The 17529-nt window shown below is 44.7% G+C and overlaps 1 protein-coding gene across 1 annotated transcript in view; it reads right to left on the bottom strand.

Moving 5' to 3' along the window:
* Positions 1–215: 215 nt before the first annotated feature.
* tshz1 (teashirt zinc finger homeobox 1) overlaps positions 216–17529 on the bottom strand; it is a 28051-nt gene continuing 10737 nt past the window's right edge. Inside the window, exon 3 of the mRNA XM_047605638.1 lies at positions 216–4861. Coding sequence (XP_047461594.1) covers positions 1518–4861 — 3344 coding nt within the window. The 3' untranslated portion in view covers positions 216–1517. The remainder of the gene's footprint in view (positions 4862–17529) is intronic.

The raw sequence follows: 17529 nt of genomic DNA on the forward strand, positions 1-17529 counted from the left end.
GATCTATCAATACAAACACAACATTATGTCACCTTGTTCTGTGAGAGAGTTCACATACATTCATTCAAATTAAAGTCTTCAAGATCGCCAAACTAAACATTTAAAAGAAAGGCACTCCAAGATATAATTAAAGTCTTGCAGTAGGACGTTATCTGTCAAGCTCAGACTTTGTGTGATTTTAGGAGAGTGTGATAAACGCAACGGACGACGACACATTTTAATCCAGGACATGGAGTTTATTTTACAACCGAGGATAAAAGAATGCTGTTCTGAGTAACTGGGTTGATGACAAAACCTGGAAATTTGTCAGTGAACAATGTATTTTTTTCATTTTTTTACCCCCAATGTTATGTACAGTCCCGAGCACCAGAGCAGATGCCAGTGAATTCTGTCAATTTATGTAAACCACACAGAGGGACCTACTTTTCACTGGAAAAAAAAGGACGTTGTGGTCCAACAATATTCTGCAGCTTTATACATTTCGCCCCCCATGTTTGTCTAGAAAATAACATTGTAAAAATGCACACGGTACAAATAATGCAGAACTGTAAAGAGCAAGATATGCTGACATACATGTATACATACTTGCTGATTATTCATACAATAAGTTTTAAACTCCATCAACTTTACAACTGTAGCTTCACAATAATAAAATTGGTAGCCTACTAACGCAAATACTGTACATGTTGAAACAACCAGGAAATTATATTTTACTAGAGAAACAAAGAATCTAAACATTTTGTAACAACTTCTGTGATTTAATGTCAAATAGAAAACAATATTATAGTTAGTCCCCAAAATGCTGAGCGAGGGATTTGAAACTCATGTGTTATCCTTTTTTTTTTTTATTCATACATAATTTCTTCATCAGTTTACACTTACTTAAAGTGCTGAAATCACTATAACATTTTAGAACACCATCTTTCACCATATACCTTTATATAGACAGCTGAATCCAAAATTTGTTAAACAGGGATATCAGTTTTGTCATCATGGTTGAAACTTCATTAGACATAATATACTCACTGGTTTACATAAAGTCATGCACAAACTGTCTCATAAATAATATGCAAGTTGTGTTGAAATATATTTATCTTAAAAAAACAAAACGAAACAAACAAAAAAAATAATAAAATCAAAAACAGTGATCAAAATAAGAGCATGATCCAGTTTTAAAACAACAGGTGGACTATTCCTAAAGGCTCAGATAAGATGCAGTGCATTCGAAAAGCAACAATCAGTCAGTGACTATATAGTGCCATGGCTACTGCACCAATTTGGTACAATTTTGTCACCAAAACTTCGACTTTTACAATGTAGCTTAGAGCGTAGTCTGCAGAGGAAGCCCCTGCTAATTATGATTGACTGAATAATTACAGTATGTAGTATTAAAGCTTCCTGTGTTTGTATGTGTTTTAACAATGCTTAACACAGTTGTGGCACTATCTGTTATGACAGATTGTAGCTTGGAGTAATAGTGCAACATTAATCTGTCATGCTATCAGCACCATCTGGCTTCACTGTTTGTCAAACTTCTCCAGCTCTTTCACAAAGACAAGATGGTCCTCCGGCGACTTTCCATGTGTTTTGCAAAGATGCAATTTTATTGCGTGTTTGCTCACAAATGTCCGATTGCACAGTTTGCACTGATATACTGAGCCAGTGTCTTCTTCTGTAAGTCCGGATGAACTAAAGGTCTTGTCTTCAATTCTGCCGACTGTTTGCTGCTCTAGTAAGTCTATGGAAAGCTTTGAAAGGTCTTTTAGGGTGAACCCAAGGTGGGACTCCAAATGGTGAATGTAGGATGAGGGAGTCCTGAACTGGCAAGCACAGTCACTGCACAAAAACAAAGGCTGGCCAGAGTCAATATTCTTGAGGAACTTTGTGCCCCCTGTCCGCTTTAACTGGTATTTTACATTGGCCAGCCAATGTGAGATAGTAGTCATGGAGAGACCAGTGAATTTACAGATGTGGACTCGTTCCTGAGGTCCCAAGTCACTCACAACAAACTTTCCCTCAGGAGTCTCTCTAAGACTCGAGGCAAACTGGGCCTGGAGAATCAGGAGGTGCTGGGGATTCCAGTTTGACTGTCTACCTTTCCGTCTTTGGATGGGGGACAGTTCCTCCATGCCATCCTCAAACGTACAGCCATCAACATCTGATTTCTCAGAGATAGAAGACGGGGTTGTAGACTTTGGTGTCAAACGTCCTGTCAGATTTTTCACCATGTCTGAAATATCCATCAAAGCATTCTCTCGTAGAGGCGGAGACGACTGAGAGAAATTTTGAAAAACTGGTTTGCTGTTGTTTACACTGTTGTTTGGTGTAGTGGGCGTACTCTTAGCTGCACTTCCATTCTTGTTTTTGGATTTTGTCAAGTCCATGGGCTGATCATCATCATCATCGGGGTACTGGTTCACAGGTTCTGCTTGCTTGATCTGAGAGTTGCTGATCTTATAAAGCATTGAAAAAGGATCAACGAAGGGAGTGGCCACTTTTGCAGCTTTCCCTAAGTGGTTGTTCATGATAGACTGCAAAGCACTGAGTGGACTGACAAGTGGTTGTTCAGGCGAGTGATCAGTGATGATGCTCAGGTTATTGCAGCCATTACTTATGGGCTTTTTTGGTGAATCTACTTCACTCTTTATCTGTATATCTATTTTACTCTCGGCCATCTCTCCTTCCTTGCTCCTTGGCTCAGGCAGACCCTCTACTGCAGTGCTTTGTGCCGCCTTTGGGAAGTTTTCACGATTTGGTGAAGCGCGTTTGTCCTTAGGATTTGGCAATGGAGACTTTGTTGCAGATCTACACTTAATCTCCACTGGTTTTTCCTCTTTTTCATTCTTGACTGAACTTTTTCCTGTCACTTTTTCCACTAGCTCCTCCATGGCCAGCACATTACTCTTGTGACTTGGAGGTGGAGAGGGACTATTTGGTGAATGGATCAACGAGCCTAAATCAGAGGACATCACCTTCAAACTGGTGCTGCTGAACAAAGGTTGAACCTGTGCACAGGAGGACAGGTTAGACTTTAAAGAACCATGGAGCTGATAAGCAGCATGAATGCTGGGGTATCCACCCCAGGTTGGGGTTCCTGTCTGGGCTTTGCTGATTGCACTTGAAACGGTGTTCTCTAAAGACTTCAGGATATCAAGGCCACCCTTAGGTGTCTCTTCTAAGTCTTCTTCTGTGAGATACTGGTAGGTTCTGGCCTTTCTGGGTTTATCAGCTTTCTCAGATGGATCCTCTTTCTCCTCTTTAATTTTTTTCTCAGGTTCCTTAACATCCATCGTCTCATCCTCTGTCTCTTCATCTTTCTTTTCCTCGTGTTTCTCATCAGGGCTAGAAGGCAGCAGTGGGGAGTCGGGCTGTGATTTACCATTAGGTGCTGGGAGTCGTGTAGTAGTCGGAGGCAAGGGAATTGACTGAATTTTCTCTTCAATCACAGGATCAAAAACGAGCTGCTTACCCTTTTTAGAAGCTGAATTTGTGACTTTAAGAAAGTGTCCTGTGACCATCATGTGGGCCGTCAGTTGCTGCAAGGTGTCATGTGAACTGCCACATTCCATGCATTTGAGAATTTGTGCCTTTCGTGCCTCAAACTGCCAAGTATAACTGGCACCATTTTGGTAACCATATCGATTGTTAGGAGTGACATAGGGATTGGCCACTCTTTGGTCTTTGGGAGACTCTCCCAAGAGTATGCCAGATGAGACAGACTCTGGTGAGCTCGGAGACATCAAGTCTTGAAATGCTCTTTTTTTGGTTGGGGGTACCAGCTTTGAAGTGAGCGCTGGCATTGGTTCTTTAAGAGGCACTTTCTGATAGTGTTTTGTTTTGATCATGTGAACACTAAGGTCCTGCAAGGATTCAAATGAGTGTCCACAGTACATGCATTTAAGAACTTTCTGGGCATCTTCTTTGCCTTCCATCTCCAGTAAAGAACGTTTGCGTGGCTTGGACCACTTCTTGCTTCGATCGTCCTCTGTATCTTTGTTGTCATCACGGTAGTGTCCTGTCTCATTCATATGCACAGTCAGGCCAACCAAAGTGTCATAAGCTGCACTACAGTCCTTACACCTAAATTTGCTGGCTCCTGTAAACACTGGGCCATATAGCTTATTGTTTTGCCTGTAAAGCTGCACGGTGCTGAAAAGGCTGGGTTCAGGAAGGAGTTGGTATGGAGTGTGTTGCAGGGTTTTAGCCAAAGCTGCTTGATGCCAGTCATAGGCTAATCCTCCTGCTGTGCTGCCAGAGCTTACATTGATGCCACTGCTGCTGTGGCTTGACACTGTTTTTGCAGTGGTACTGCTGGTGGTAATGTTAGTAGTGGCTGAGGTGTTGTTACTGCTACATCTGTTCTTCACAGGGACGTTGGCTGGGCTGTGACTGTTCAGGAACCCATTGCTCCCTTTGTGATTGCTCCCACTGCCGTTGCTAGCAGCAAAATCGTTCCCTTGTTTACTTTTAAGCATGTCCAAAGCAATGCTGGACCAGGAGGCGTCTGAGATCAGGTTTGCATAGACGGCTTTCATTTTTGCCAGACTGTCCTGTAGCGAGAGGCCATTGATGGACTCGGCACCTTCTTCCAGTTTCTCCTCTACCCTGTCCTGATCACTGAAGTTGGTGGTCTTAAGGTCCACCAGCTGATCACTGGTGGTGCTGAGGGGAGAAGCATACCCAGCATCTGGGTTGGTGCCATTACTAAGTGGAGAGTTTTGGCAGCTGTAATGATCTCTTGCGTCCTCGTCATCATTGAAAAGATAGTCTCCGTCTTGACCATCCAGGGAAAGGCCATCATCCTGCAGATGCTCCTCGTCATCAGCTTTACCCAGTTTAAATTCATCTTCAGGTCCATAAGCTGGAAAACAAATGAGAAATGTGACATTAGACACTTATTTTTCACCAATGATACACTAGAATTCACCTATCACCATGACTATACTGTACAGTTTATGCACGTGGTGAATGCAGTCATCCTATACAGATTTTTGTCAAGAGTCTCAACAGAGGACAAAGGTGGCATTCACATTTCCTTAATAACATATTGTAAAACATGAGAACATGCTTCCATTTCTGTTTCATACATGTAAAAGCTATTTCTTTGTTAGCAAACTGCAAAGTCAGATCATCTTACAGCCATATAGTCTTTCATATCGTATGTCATTGTCTATTTTGCTGCAATAGAGCAACCACAGATCAGTTCCTGACTTGGATTTCTCCGTTTCTTACAAAATGCCACACATGCTACGGATTCACAAGTAAGAGATAGTGGAGGAAAGTGCCAGCTGCATCAGCCTTGCCAAGCCCACGGTTGGCTGGAGTCAACTTGGCATCGGCTGTGGAAGTCCTCACAGTGTGATGCTAGGAAATGGCCAGTGGACATGACAAGCCGTGTTGTTACTGCCTGTGCTCCGTGCGTACTCTCAGCGTCAAGTGAGCCATTTTAAAAGGAGAGAGTGAGATTTATGGCCCGAGTCGAAAATGGCTGCTTTCTTTTTCCATTTGAATGTTCACAAATTTCAATAATAACTAAAATAAAATGACTTTCAATGACTGTTGAACGAGAGTGAAAATCGCAATAGTAGCAAGAGGGGATATACATCATTGTGGAGGCAGGTTCACAAGGATGGAGGGTTAAATACGCTAAGGCAGTTTCCCCAATCCATCCCTCGCAAGATGCTTGTCTGAGGTGCCAGAATCAGTCTCCAGTGAGGAGGCAGATGTGCTGTCAGCTTCAAACAGCATGTAGCTCTCTATCCCATAATCGGAATGGACGTAATACCTGATGTTTGTGAGGTGCCAGTTATTGCTGCATGGGAGTAAATAAGAGGCTCTATAGCTGCATTGTATGTCTGTGGAAAATGTGAGAAAGTGTACATGATCAACAAATATTCAACTATTCCTTTAGCTCTTAATTACACAAACAACCTATACTGAGCTCATTTATTGAGTTAGTCAGTAAATTAGAAATTTTAACCGATTTCCACAGCAGCTGCACGTCTTTTTTCCCCCCCAACCTGTCTCACGCTCCTCATCAAGATGCAGGCCGCTGTATTGAAATAAATGCAAAACCGAACCTGTTCAAAGTCAATGTGGAGAGAGTAGTTAACGCTGACAAAGTGAGAGAAACCTGACAGCAGTACAAACACGCACACATTCACACACGGAGAGCACACCAGCACTAAATCCTACTCTTTCGCTGCCATCCTCCGTATGTTGCCTTGACAGGCATCAGTGTCAGGTGTGTGTCAGTGTCAGCCCGAGGTGTCAGTGTCCACACAAACAAGCCCGAGAGGGAGTGGGAGGGGAAAGCAACAACAACAAACACAAGTCAGCCATTTTTTTTTTCCCCCGCACCCCAAGCTCGAGCCTCCTCCTTCACCATCTGTGTCAGAAAAGCTGCGGGTGCCACCGCCGGCTAATAAGGCAATCAGAGATGGAAAAGATGCTGACACGGCGGCTTTCGAGCGTCACTCAGAACAAAAGAGGAAGAGGAGAGGGAGGCAGGGAGGGGTAGGGAGGGGATTAAAACGGGGGTGGAGGGGAAGGAGGGTGGGGTGGAAGTGTCTGTTGTGGTTGTCAGTCAAAAATGTAAGCCCACTTTGTGCTGTCAGGGAGGATAGGGGAAAAGAGGGGAAGTTTTGAAAAGAGAGGAAAAAAGATGTGTTTAGGCCAGCGAACAAGAGGTGTGTATGTGTGTGTCGGTGTGTGTGTGTGTGTGTGAATGTGTATGCATATCTCACTGAAAAAAAAAATGACAGGAGAAAAAGTTAAACAGCAAAGTACGAGATATGAGGAGAGGGAACTGAGTTACCGTGTGTGTGTGTGTACGTGCAAGTTTGTGAAGTGTGAGGCTGATCAGTTGTGTGTGTTTGTGTGTGTGTGTGTGTCTCAAGTGTCACAGTGTGTCAGGTGCAAGCAGAGATGCAATGTGGCTAGTGGGGGGAAAGCGAAGCCATCTGCGTCTGGAGAGGAGCCTGTCACTATTGTTGTGCCCAAAGTCCAGGATTTCCTGCTGCAGACAGGTGACACCACAGTGGGACATCCCCCAGTCTCTCTCTCAAACACACACAAACACACACACACACACAAATGCAAACGTGCACTCCTCTCCCCCCAAACTACATTCTTCCCCAAAGGCAGGAAGCTGTGTGAGGTCCACACATACAAACACACTCACAAAACCTTGCTTTTATATGCATTTGACACAAACACATGGTGGAAAAATCCAGACGCTGTATCACTCGTACTGTATGTAACACACACCCCTGCCTCAGCCTGGACACACACCCGAACAAAGCGACGGCTCAAACAACAAAAGAGTTGAACTCCACTGATTTTATTAGTTAATTCTCAGCAATTAAATCAATGAAATTAATAACAAAAAGCAGGACTTTGAAAGGCTAACTGGCTGTGACGTGACTGCTTTTAAATGAAGCCCAAGACAGGTTTTGCGTAACTGAAGCATCGCAAAGCACTGGTACCATCACCGCAACTCTTTTCCCTCCTCTGTCTTTTACACACAACACACAACACACACACACACACACACACACACACACACACACACACACACACACACACACACACACACACACACACACACACACACACTCCCCTTTAAACCTTCTTCATTTATTCATGTTGTCTCAGAGAAGAGGGCAATCCCGGCTCTCATTTGCAGTGCTAATGTCCAATTCCGCAAGCTTTCACCCCGCTGATTTACCCGGCGTGGCACAGAGCTGCATCGGCGGCGGCGTGGCGGCCGGCGAGGCTCCCTCTCAGCGTTTAGTGGCCCTTCAAAATGGGAGCTCTGCCGTGGCAGTCTTATTTCTCTCTCCCGTTTCGCTTTGTCACCGGCCCCTCCATTCCCTGCCACTCACCTCTGATGGCTTTGGACAGGCCTGATCAGTGTGTGTCATTGACCTGTACAGTGTTGCATGGGTGTGTGCGTGTTTCGCCAGAGAGAAGGCTGTAAATAAAATGACATTATTATTTCCTCTGTCCTATCATGTAGAAAAGCCAATTATGGTAATGCTTAGTATGTCAGGCAATCTCCGTCTCTCTCTCTGCTCTCCCCCCGTCCTGCTCGCTCTGGCTCCTTTTTTTTTTTTTTTTCCCCAGTCCAGGATAGTCGCCGCTGTGGTTTCATAGGACCTGACACTTTCTTTGGACTACTCGGTGGTGGACGATGCACGCTGGCACAGAACAACAGCTCCTTCTCAGCCACAGCTGGACTCTGTCAACTCACTTAGTAATTGTCTACACTACAGCGACGCCAAAGGAAAACTCTTCAGACCATTTCCGATCATTTCCGTGTCTCGATGCATTGTTTCACATTGCTGCCCCGTTGGTACGTGTTGCCACAGATACCATGTTGTAGCCCACAGCCTCCTTGACCAGACATGCTAAAGCTTACCTAACAGCCGCACACCCCCACACCCCCTGTCGCTTCCACCCTTCCCTAACCCACAAAGAATGGTCCACCATATGGCACAAGAGCTCCGGGGCTTCCAATAGCTCATATGTTGTACAAACCCACCTTCTCAGCTTCCACATCTCTTCCGGTTGGGGGAGAATACAAAACCACCAGCACAGTCTGCTCTTCATCTACTTTCCTTGCTCAAATTTGATTTCTGTAACATTTTTTCACCCAATTTTGAACTCCAAAGTATGCTTAAAAAATGGAGTTATGAATATTTTGTGAATATGAATATTATCGTGCATCTTCTTACAAAATTACCGAAATTTCTAATTAAATCATTATTTGGTGTGAATACAGTTTCCCTTTCTGCAAATCTGCAATTCAGCACATTACTGTCAGATACTACCCGGTTTTGACGTTTTCAGGGCATTTGGCAGTTTGGTCGTTTTAAAGTGCTCTGGAGAAGTGGCCACAGTTCACGCAATCCGACACTATCCTGTAGAAATCGTGACTCTGTTGTCATCATTTGCAAAACTCCTTGTAGCTGAACATCCTGGACTGATTAGTAGCCTTACAACACTTACAACACACACGCACACTATTGTCCATAAAGTTGGAATATAATATTTTTTATCTCTTGTGATGAAATGATTGTGACAATTTGATTTGTATGAATAGGAATGAAAAGAGGAATGTGTCCGAAAACAAAATTAGTCCAACTTTATGGGCAATAGTGTGTAGCCTTTGCAAAATACTGTATGATCCAAGTAATATGCAATTATGTGGATAATGTTCGTTGGACCTACAGTACTACAGGTACTGTAATAGGGATCTTCAATAAAAGTTGTGTATCCTCACTCGTTTGTATGGAAAAAGACAGGGAGGAAGACCGTGAGACAGAATAGATTGACAATGAAATAAGGCGAGTTGCTCAGCGAGTTTGTCCTCTTTTCTTCCCTATCTTTCATTTTGTGCCCGTTCGTTCAGAGCCAGTTTTGACATGCCATGACAGTGACTGCCATAAATCACCTTTTCCCCCTGAACTGTCGGTGCCTGCTTTTTCTGAGCGAGAACAACAGCCATTAGCTCATCGCCACCACAGATTCCAGCACTTTCTACTCAACTTATCTGCCAAGCCCCCCCCCCACCCCACCACCCCCCGCCCCCTACACACAACAACAATCGAACGCGGCTCTGGTGCTGCGCAGACATTTCAAACCATCTGTTTTGTTTTCAGGCAAAGTACAGATAGAGCATTACTAATGCTAATTAAAGACGATGTGAGTGAGATCTACTCAACCAGTGCCAAGCACTGATTCAATGTAGGCTCTATCAGACAGATGTCATTTGTTAAACAGATTCTTTTAGAGAAAATAATATTCATTTCTTTACCGTCCATGATGCGCATTTTGCTAAGAACAAGCTGCAGTGTGTTTATGCATTGTAGCTATACCGTTGGGATCGTCTGTGCACTTCTGGGAGCCGGTCTCGTCTTTAATTATTTAAAAAGTTGTCCTATTTCTGTTCAATCAAGGGTGGCCACTACCTGACAGGGAGGTCTTCCTTTTAAGACTGAAAGGAAGGAATCATAAATCTAACGAGCTACGGTAATACGACGGTTTTATCCTCTCTTCACATGCCCCGTGTTTTGAATTCACCTGCATTGCCCCTGACAGTGGAGCTTCCCCCGACTAAACAACAGCTGCTCCCATCGCCTAGCAACAACCAGTTGATGGATGACCCCAAAGATGGATAATTACCATAAATCACTATGGTTGTGTGGAGAACAGAGGCAGAAAATCATTGCAGGGAAAAAAGAAAAGAAAAAAAAAAAACAAAACAAAAAAAAAACAGGATGAAACACAGTTTAAACTAGCGTGCTCGGTGTTTAGGTGAACTTTATCTCTCCTACAGTTGTCAAATGTGGGTTGCTGACGGGTTCGTCTGTGGGCAAGGAGCTGGCTGGTGACTGGGAAGCATCGGGTTTTGACGTGTTTCTTCACCGCGGACAGCGTTCTGGACGGGGAATGCATGAATAAGAGCCGTAAAATGCGGCCTAATGAAATGACTCATGGGACAAAAGCTGTCCTGAAGGAGGACTGACAAACAAAGTGGGCTGAGGAAGGAAGAAAGGAAACAGCGGACCAAGAATGATGGCAACAATGATGAGTTTAGTGCAACAAAGAAGACGGAGAGAGTCGGAGGAGACGAAGCACGGAGAGGAAGTGTGTGTACACCGTCGCACGTACTGTTCATGTATATTTACGCAGCGCGTGTGTCCGAGCGCGTGCGAGTGACAAAGGTAGACAGTGAGATACAGGAAGAGGGAGAGAAAAAAACTGGAATAAAAAAAAAAAGAAAAAGGAAAATGAGAGGGCACGGGGCCAAAAGAGGGTCACCACCTAACCAGTTCGGTCTAGCAGAGTCCGGTTGCACAATAAGCCATCAATCAACCTTTGCGACGCTGTCAGCCCTCCCCTCAACTCACAGAGGCCATCGACTCTGTACGCTGCTGAGGAACAAAACATAGAGCAGGAAACGAAAAAAAAACAGGGAGAGGAAAAACATACAGACACACATGTAAGCGCCCACGCTTACACGAATACGATCCTTTACTCTCTGCAGGAAAGAAGCACCTTCGTGGCCCTGTGAACCCAGAAAGTGGCACGCTATTATTCATACACTAGCCTTCCCAAAATGAGTGAACCTTGGAGAGCGGTGATGGGAGACGACGGCACGGCTCGTTCTTGTGTTTCAACTGTGCGCTAATCAAAAAGGTCTGGATGCTGGCACTGGTCATACGGAGTGCAAATTAACTAACACTGGTCAAGCCCACCAATGAAAAGATTCAGGAAACCCTAAAGAGGAGAAGCTAAAATGCTAATTATGAACAACCTAGATAGAAAGAAGTCTGTGAACCCAGGCAATGTTTTAGGGCTACAGGTAAACACAGCGGATTTCTTGCTCTATCATTATTTACAGTCCGACTTCTGACTTGAGACACAAGAAATTAGTTTTAAGACGCCACAACCGGGCTTTGTTTAAGTCATTGGCTTCACAAACGTGTTAGCTTGCTAGTTAACATAATATAACTCAACACCATCTGCTCGTCCGCATGTAACCAAACCCCAGGCAAACGTGATTGGTCACTCGGTGTACAAATGGAAACAATGAAGCAGATTCTCTGCACATTCATAGGCAGATATCCAGCTGTGAATATGCAACTCTGGGATCTGCATCGGTGCTATTTACTACAGTATTTGGATTTTGTTCTTAATATTGTACATGGTTTTAATAGTTTGGATCAAAACATGTTTAGAAGCCACTTTGCAAAAATGTAGTTCCCAAGATGAGCTTTATATGACTAAATAGTTTGGCTTCACTTCACTGGCCTTCAAGCTAATCCCACGGCTGATTCCCTATGAAGGTAACTATGTTTTCCATTTTCATTTGTGGTGTGACGAAGGCTCCAAACTATTCCAACTATCTACCTTTGTCTACTCCTCTGCGAGACGTTCAGAAAAGCAACACAACGCCGAGTACCAGACCTCGGATCCCTTCGCCGACATGCGCACAGACACACAAAGAAGTCATAACTTAAAAAAAAACATAAAGTCACTTTAGGGAAATTAATTAAAACCGCAAACCCTCGGGCTGCTCGGGACAACCAAACGTCCCCAAACATTTTAGTGCTTTTAACTGCGTGTGTCACCGGGGAAATTCCAGCAATTGTGCACCATCAAAACCGTTATCCTTTATGCGTCGCCACAGTTTCTTTCTTTCTTTTTTTTTTTTTTTCTCACTCCGCCCGCTCAACTGACGAGTTAGTGGCGAAGTCTGGCTGCTCCATTAAACAAAGTTCCAGTGCTTCATTTCAGCAATAGTTTAGGATTTAAGCATGATGAATAGCGTAGGGGCGTAACACAAAAATATATATAACACTGAACTGTGCAGCGGTCCGGTGCGTGCGTGTGTGTGTGTGCGCGCGCGTTTGTGTGGACTTTTTACCCCTTCCCGATGACCATGGCAATAAAGTGACAAAAGAAGAAATGATAGGAGGGAGGAGGGATAAGGGGTGAAAAAAGGGTCCCCAGAGAAAGTCAGTAAATTATATAGTAGGCTCTCAAAGTGGACTAGTATCAGTGGCCATCTCGCTCTAATTGTGTCTGCGTGAGTATGCATGCCTGTGTGTGTGTGTGTGTGTGTGTGTGTGTGTGTGTGTGTGTGTGTGTGTGTGTGCTATGGTTATGAACGGCTTCACAGTCAGAGAGAGAGGCAGGAAGAGAGGAAGCAATCCTTCAACACAGCACAATATCAGACTGCGGACAGACAACGAACGGCTGGAAGGTTCTGGAAACGAGAGAAAAGCCTGCCTCCCTCACATTTCAGCTCGCAACGCCGCCTCCCAAAGTGCCCTCCATCTAACACTAACACGCACACATAAATGGCACCATAACTCTATATCCGCAATCAATCTCCGCTATGAAGACGCATCCATCTTCAGTAATGTTAATGGGAGGGTTTTGGGGGCTGGAGGGGGTGGAGGACAGAGGTAAAACAGAGGGTATGTAACTGCAGAGCTTACCTCAGAGCAGCGTGAGGTAATACGGCCTCCGCGCGTGTAATAGAGACAGTGTAAATGAATAAAAAGCGGGGGGAAAGGAGCCGTGTGCGCCTGAGCGTACGCGTTAGCCTGCGTGTCGGGAGGTCAGGTGTGTGCGCGGGCATGTGTGGGGAGAGTGACTGATGGCTGTCAGCTCGCATCTGGCAGAGAAAATAAATTAGGCTTATGAAGACAAATGAACAGGCTGCGGAAAGGAGTAAAAAAAAAAAAAGGGGGGTGGCGGGCAGTTCAGGACAAGGGAGAGGTAAGAGGAAAGGGGAGGAATGAAAAGGAGGGAGACATGATGAAGACGAATAAAAAAAAAGGAGGGTTAGTGTGTGTGTGTGTATACGATGGCATGGATATGAAAGGAAGGAGACGGTTGCCAACTAAGAGGGTTTTCTTTCGGGAGCCAATGACCGTTCATTAAGGGGGACGGGTCTGCTTCTGGCAACGGGAGAAGCTTTGGCTGCGTGTGTGCGCTTCTCTGGCTGCAAGGGAAACATACATGTGGGCGTATGTGTGGGTATGTGCGTTTGTAGGTGCGGCGCCAGCGCGTTTAAAAATTAATACATTTACCTCGGCTTGTGTGTTTGTTTTAGGAGGTTTCTCTTTAAACAACCAAGAGTAATCTTGGATGCAAAGAGCGCTCGCTGTGTTGTGTGTGTGTGGAAGCGCCTCTCAGCGTGCGCTTCATCCGCTTGCGTGTTGGTGTCAGCGTGTATCCGTGTGTGTTCTATCTCCGCAGATTTGTCAGTGTCTATCCCATGACACACTCCCCTCGTTGTGAGTGGAGGAGAGCTCTCGGGGGGCTTTGTCACGCGGCGGTCTGTTCTTTTCCTGAGGTCTGGCGCCCCTCGTTTGATAAATGACACATGTCATTCTGTCAGCCCCTGCCATCCGGGCTGGGAGGCCCCGAGCTGATGTATGGCCGCCCAGGCTAAAGGAAATCAGAGTGTTTTGGCAGCACCCTGAGAAAATGGCCTCTTACACCGGGAATGTGTCTACTTTTGTGTCTGCGCGAGTGTGCATCTGTGTGTTTGTGTCTGTCTGCCTGTTTGCGATACTGCGTGTTTAATTGTGTGTGTGTGTGCGTCTACTAGTGAGTGTCTGCGACTCCCAAAGTAGGTGTGCGTACATGTGCGTGTGTGTGTGTGCTCTCAACCTGTCAGGCGGACGGGCAGAGGGAGACAAATCATCGTCATGGCCGCCCCAGCTGTTCCCCAAATTTGGTGTGAGGAGGAGAGCGAGGGGGAGAAAGAAAGAAAGGAAGAAAGAAAGAAAGAAAAAATCCTGCCATTTGAGTTTTAAACGGCTGATGCTTCCCAGAAACGGGAATGAGTGAGAGGACAAGTGGAGCGAAGCGCATACGCAAAAACACACAACGTACACAAGAGTGAATCAGAACTCCAGCCCGTCCCCGAAGGAAGCAACAGACAGTCGGAGGAGGAGGAGGAGGGGTAGTAGTGGTGGTGGGAGGGGGTCTGTTGCTAACAAACATGTGCGCACACACATGCTTTGAACATACACATATATAAACATACAAACACAAACTCTGGACAAGGCATTTGCACCTTAACCGAGCTGAACGTCTGACAGGCAGGAAAAACAAAACCGTGTTTACAGAGATGTCGGCCATGAAAACCTACATCACCGCTACGCTAATTAGCTTTAACCCTCACTTTTGTCGTAATCTTGTCTTAACCGATTCATCTCCCCATTTTCTTAACTACACACCACAACAGCCACACATGTGCAGACACACACACACATTTCCCCGATGGAGGACAGTCCCACCTGGAGGTTGTGAACTCTCCATGACCCCGTTTGATTGGGTGCGGGCCGCTCTCCCCCCTCCCACGGAAAAGAAGCGGGAGAAGGAGGAAAAAAAAAAAAAAACAGCGTCATTAAGCTGTGAGTGATGAGTGGCAGCCATGGGTGACATCCTCCCCTCTTTTCTTTCTTTCTCTCTCCTCCGCTATCCAACCGCTTTCACTCTCTCTCTCTCTGCTTTTTTTTCTTCTTCTCCACTGCCTTAATACTTTCCCCTCTCGCTTTAGTCACCTCTCCCTCCATCCCTCAAGCCCTCGAGTCATTTCTCTTTTGCTCTGCCTCCACTTTTTCCACCTCCTCCCTTGTCCACCCCAGTTCTTTTTTGTCCGCTGTCAGTCTCTTTCTCCGTCTTTCTCTTCACCCGCTCCGCGCCCCTCCTTCCATTGCTTCTTTTCTGCACCTCCTCTCCCTCCCGTCTCTCACGCACGCTCGCCACACAAAAAGCGTGCGTCGGTCCTGCCCGGCTCTCCGGGCCCGGGTCATGTAGACGCTCGGCTCCTCCGTGCATAATAGATCCCAAATATCCAGAGGAGGGGGTCCACATCTCCGCTCCTCACAGTAGCTCTACTGTCTGGCATTGCACGCCTAAAAACATTAGTTTCGAAGTGCTTCTAAGCACGTGGAAAAATTTGTACTTTCACCGAGACAAGATTACATGATCAAATGTCTTAATATGAGAACCACTAAAACACTGCTCTATTTTTAAGTTTAAGCTGGTTGAAGTTGTCAGCAGTAACAGTAGATCTCTTCATACACTCGGTATCTGGGCCTGCGCCGCTGCCGCTTTTTATTTACTTCCTACAAAATAGCTTGTGAAATGAGCACAGAGAGCACTTTGTCGCCCGGCAAAAAAAAAAAAAAAAAAAAACTCCACTTTGTACTCAATGGAGCCCTTTGAAGAAAAGGTGTTTCCTAAATGCTAGCTTTACCCTTGAAGGAGCCAAAAGTGAAATTCAGAGGGTTCTCCAGTTACCACCTCCACACCTCTGTGTGTGTGTGTGTGTGGGGCTGGGGCCGACTTCATGAACGGAGTCTAACAACGTAATTGACGGCACTTGGTTAACGCGCCGTTAATCAGCGCGAGCTGTTCTGGTCCTCGATGCGGTTTAGTTTAACCAAGATGTGTTGTTCCGACGACAAAGAAAACCGTTCAAAAAGTATTTTCACAGCCACCGCATTGCGCTTTCTAGCTTGTCAGTGCACTTTTTTTCCCCCAGTAAACTCCCGTTACTCCCGCTGATAAGTTTTTTAACTATAGCCAAGTGTGGAGTGGTCAGTGGAGTGGGACTAAGTTGTCAAAAATAATCTGTTGTTTTATTCCAGAGAAAAAATCTGAGCCGTGCATATTTCTGTCTCTTTCCTTCTGCATCAATTCACATACTTTCGAGGTAATAAATATCTGATATTTTCATGATGGCTACTGATACTTTTTTTCATGCAGTAAAAGAGGATTTTTGATTTACCATCAAAAGTACTTTTTTTTTTTTTAATCATAAATGCCAAACAATTCCTTGTTTCTAAAAATCCCCTGTCGCTTTTCTGCGTATTTAGAGGTTCCAGTTCATTCTGATATAGAAATAAGAGGCAGAACCTGTGGTGAAAAATATCTCCAGTTACAGCCTCGAATCTCACGAATAGTTAAAAAAAAAAAAAAAAAAAAAAAAAAATCTGCAGCATTGTGCGTCATCAGTAATACTTTATTTTGGTAATTAAAGTGTATTCCAGGTGGTAGCTGGTGCCCGGCTACATGTAAAAACTGTTACCGAGTCATCACTCTGGGCTTTCAGTCCAGCGCTTTCTGAAAATGTGACAGCAGTTATTGTTAAACCAGAGGACTTCAAGATGGGGAAGGCTCCAACTATGAGGTACGGCAGGGAAGGAATGAAGTGACAGACTTAGAAAATGGAGAGGAAAAACAGATTAGTTAAGTTAAAAAAAAAAAAAAAAAAAGTACATCGCATTCACCTAGAAATGACTCAAACGCACAGGCACAGACAGTGAAGCTGGGAACGTGGCCATTCGTGGACTATGAATGTAAGGCCAGATGAATTCCACATATACTGTAATTATTCGGCAAGATGACAGATATATTGCACAGACCTTCACAGAGGTGAGGCAGCAAGTGGTGCCTAAAGTATATGGTAAAGTAGAAGCAAATGGATCTGCTAAATGGACATAAATGGGCGGGGTAGACATCTAGGAGGCTTTCACGGACGTCAGTTTATAAGGAGTAGCCGTGATCATCTGTGGTACAATAAGACAAACCTTACATTAGTTTTTATGGATGTAAAACACTTTGGGTCCAGATTTCAGTTACAACCATTCATTCAAGTATTAAAAATAAAAGTATTAGTTATGCCGGGTCAGTAGTACTTTCTGTTTATTAAGTTAATCATGACGGTTGAATGTGGAGCAGGTGTGTAAAGATCGCTTTTTCAATCTTGAAAGGATTATGTTAGATCCAGCCTCTGGTTAGCTTAGCCTCGCACAGTGACAGGAAACAAAATCCCCTTTTCATACACTCATTATAAAAACAACTTCTCTCACAAAGTCATTATGATATTATCTTAATTCATGTTTTCTGATCCGCGTGCTCGGGGTCTAAGAAGGTATTAGGCCTAAAAGAAAGGTCTGTCTGGGGGCTTGATGGACACGTCCTGTCACT

This window comes from Mugil cephalus, chromosome 14, assembly GCF_022458985.1.
Source record: "Mugil cephalus isolate CIBA_MC_2020 chromosome 14, CIBA_Mcephalus_1.1, whole genome shotgun sequence".
NCBI lineage: Eukaryota > Metazoa > Chordata > Actinopteri > Mugiliformes > Mugilidae > Mugil > Mugil cephalus.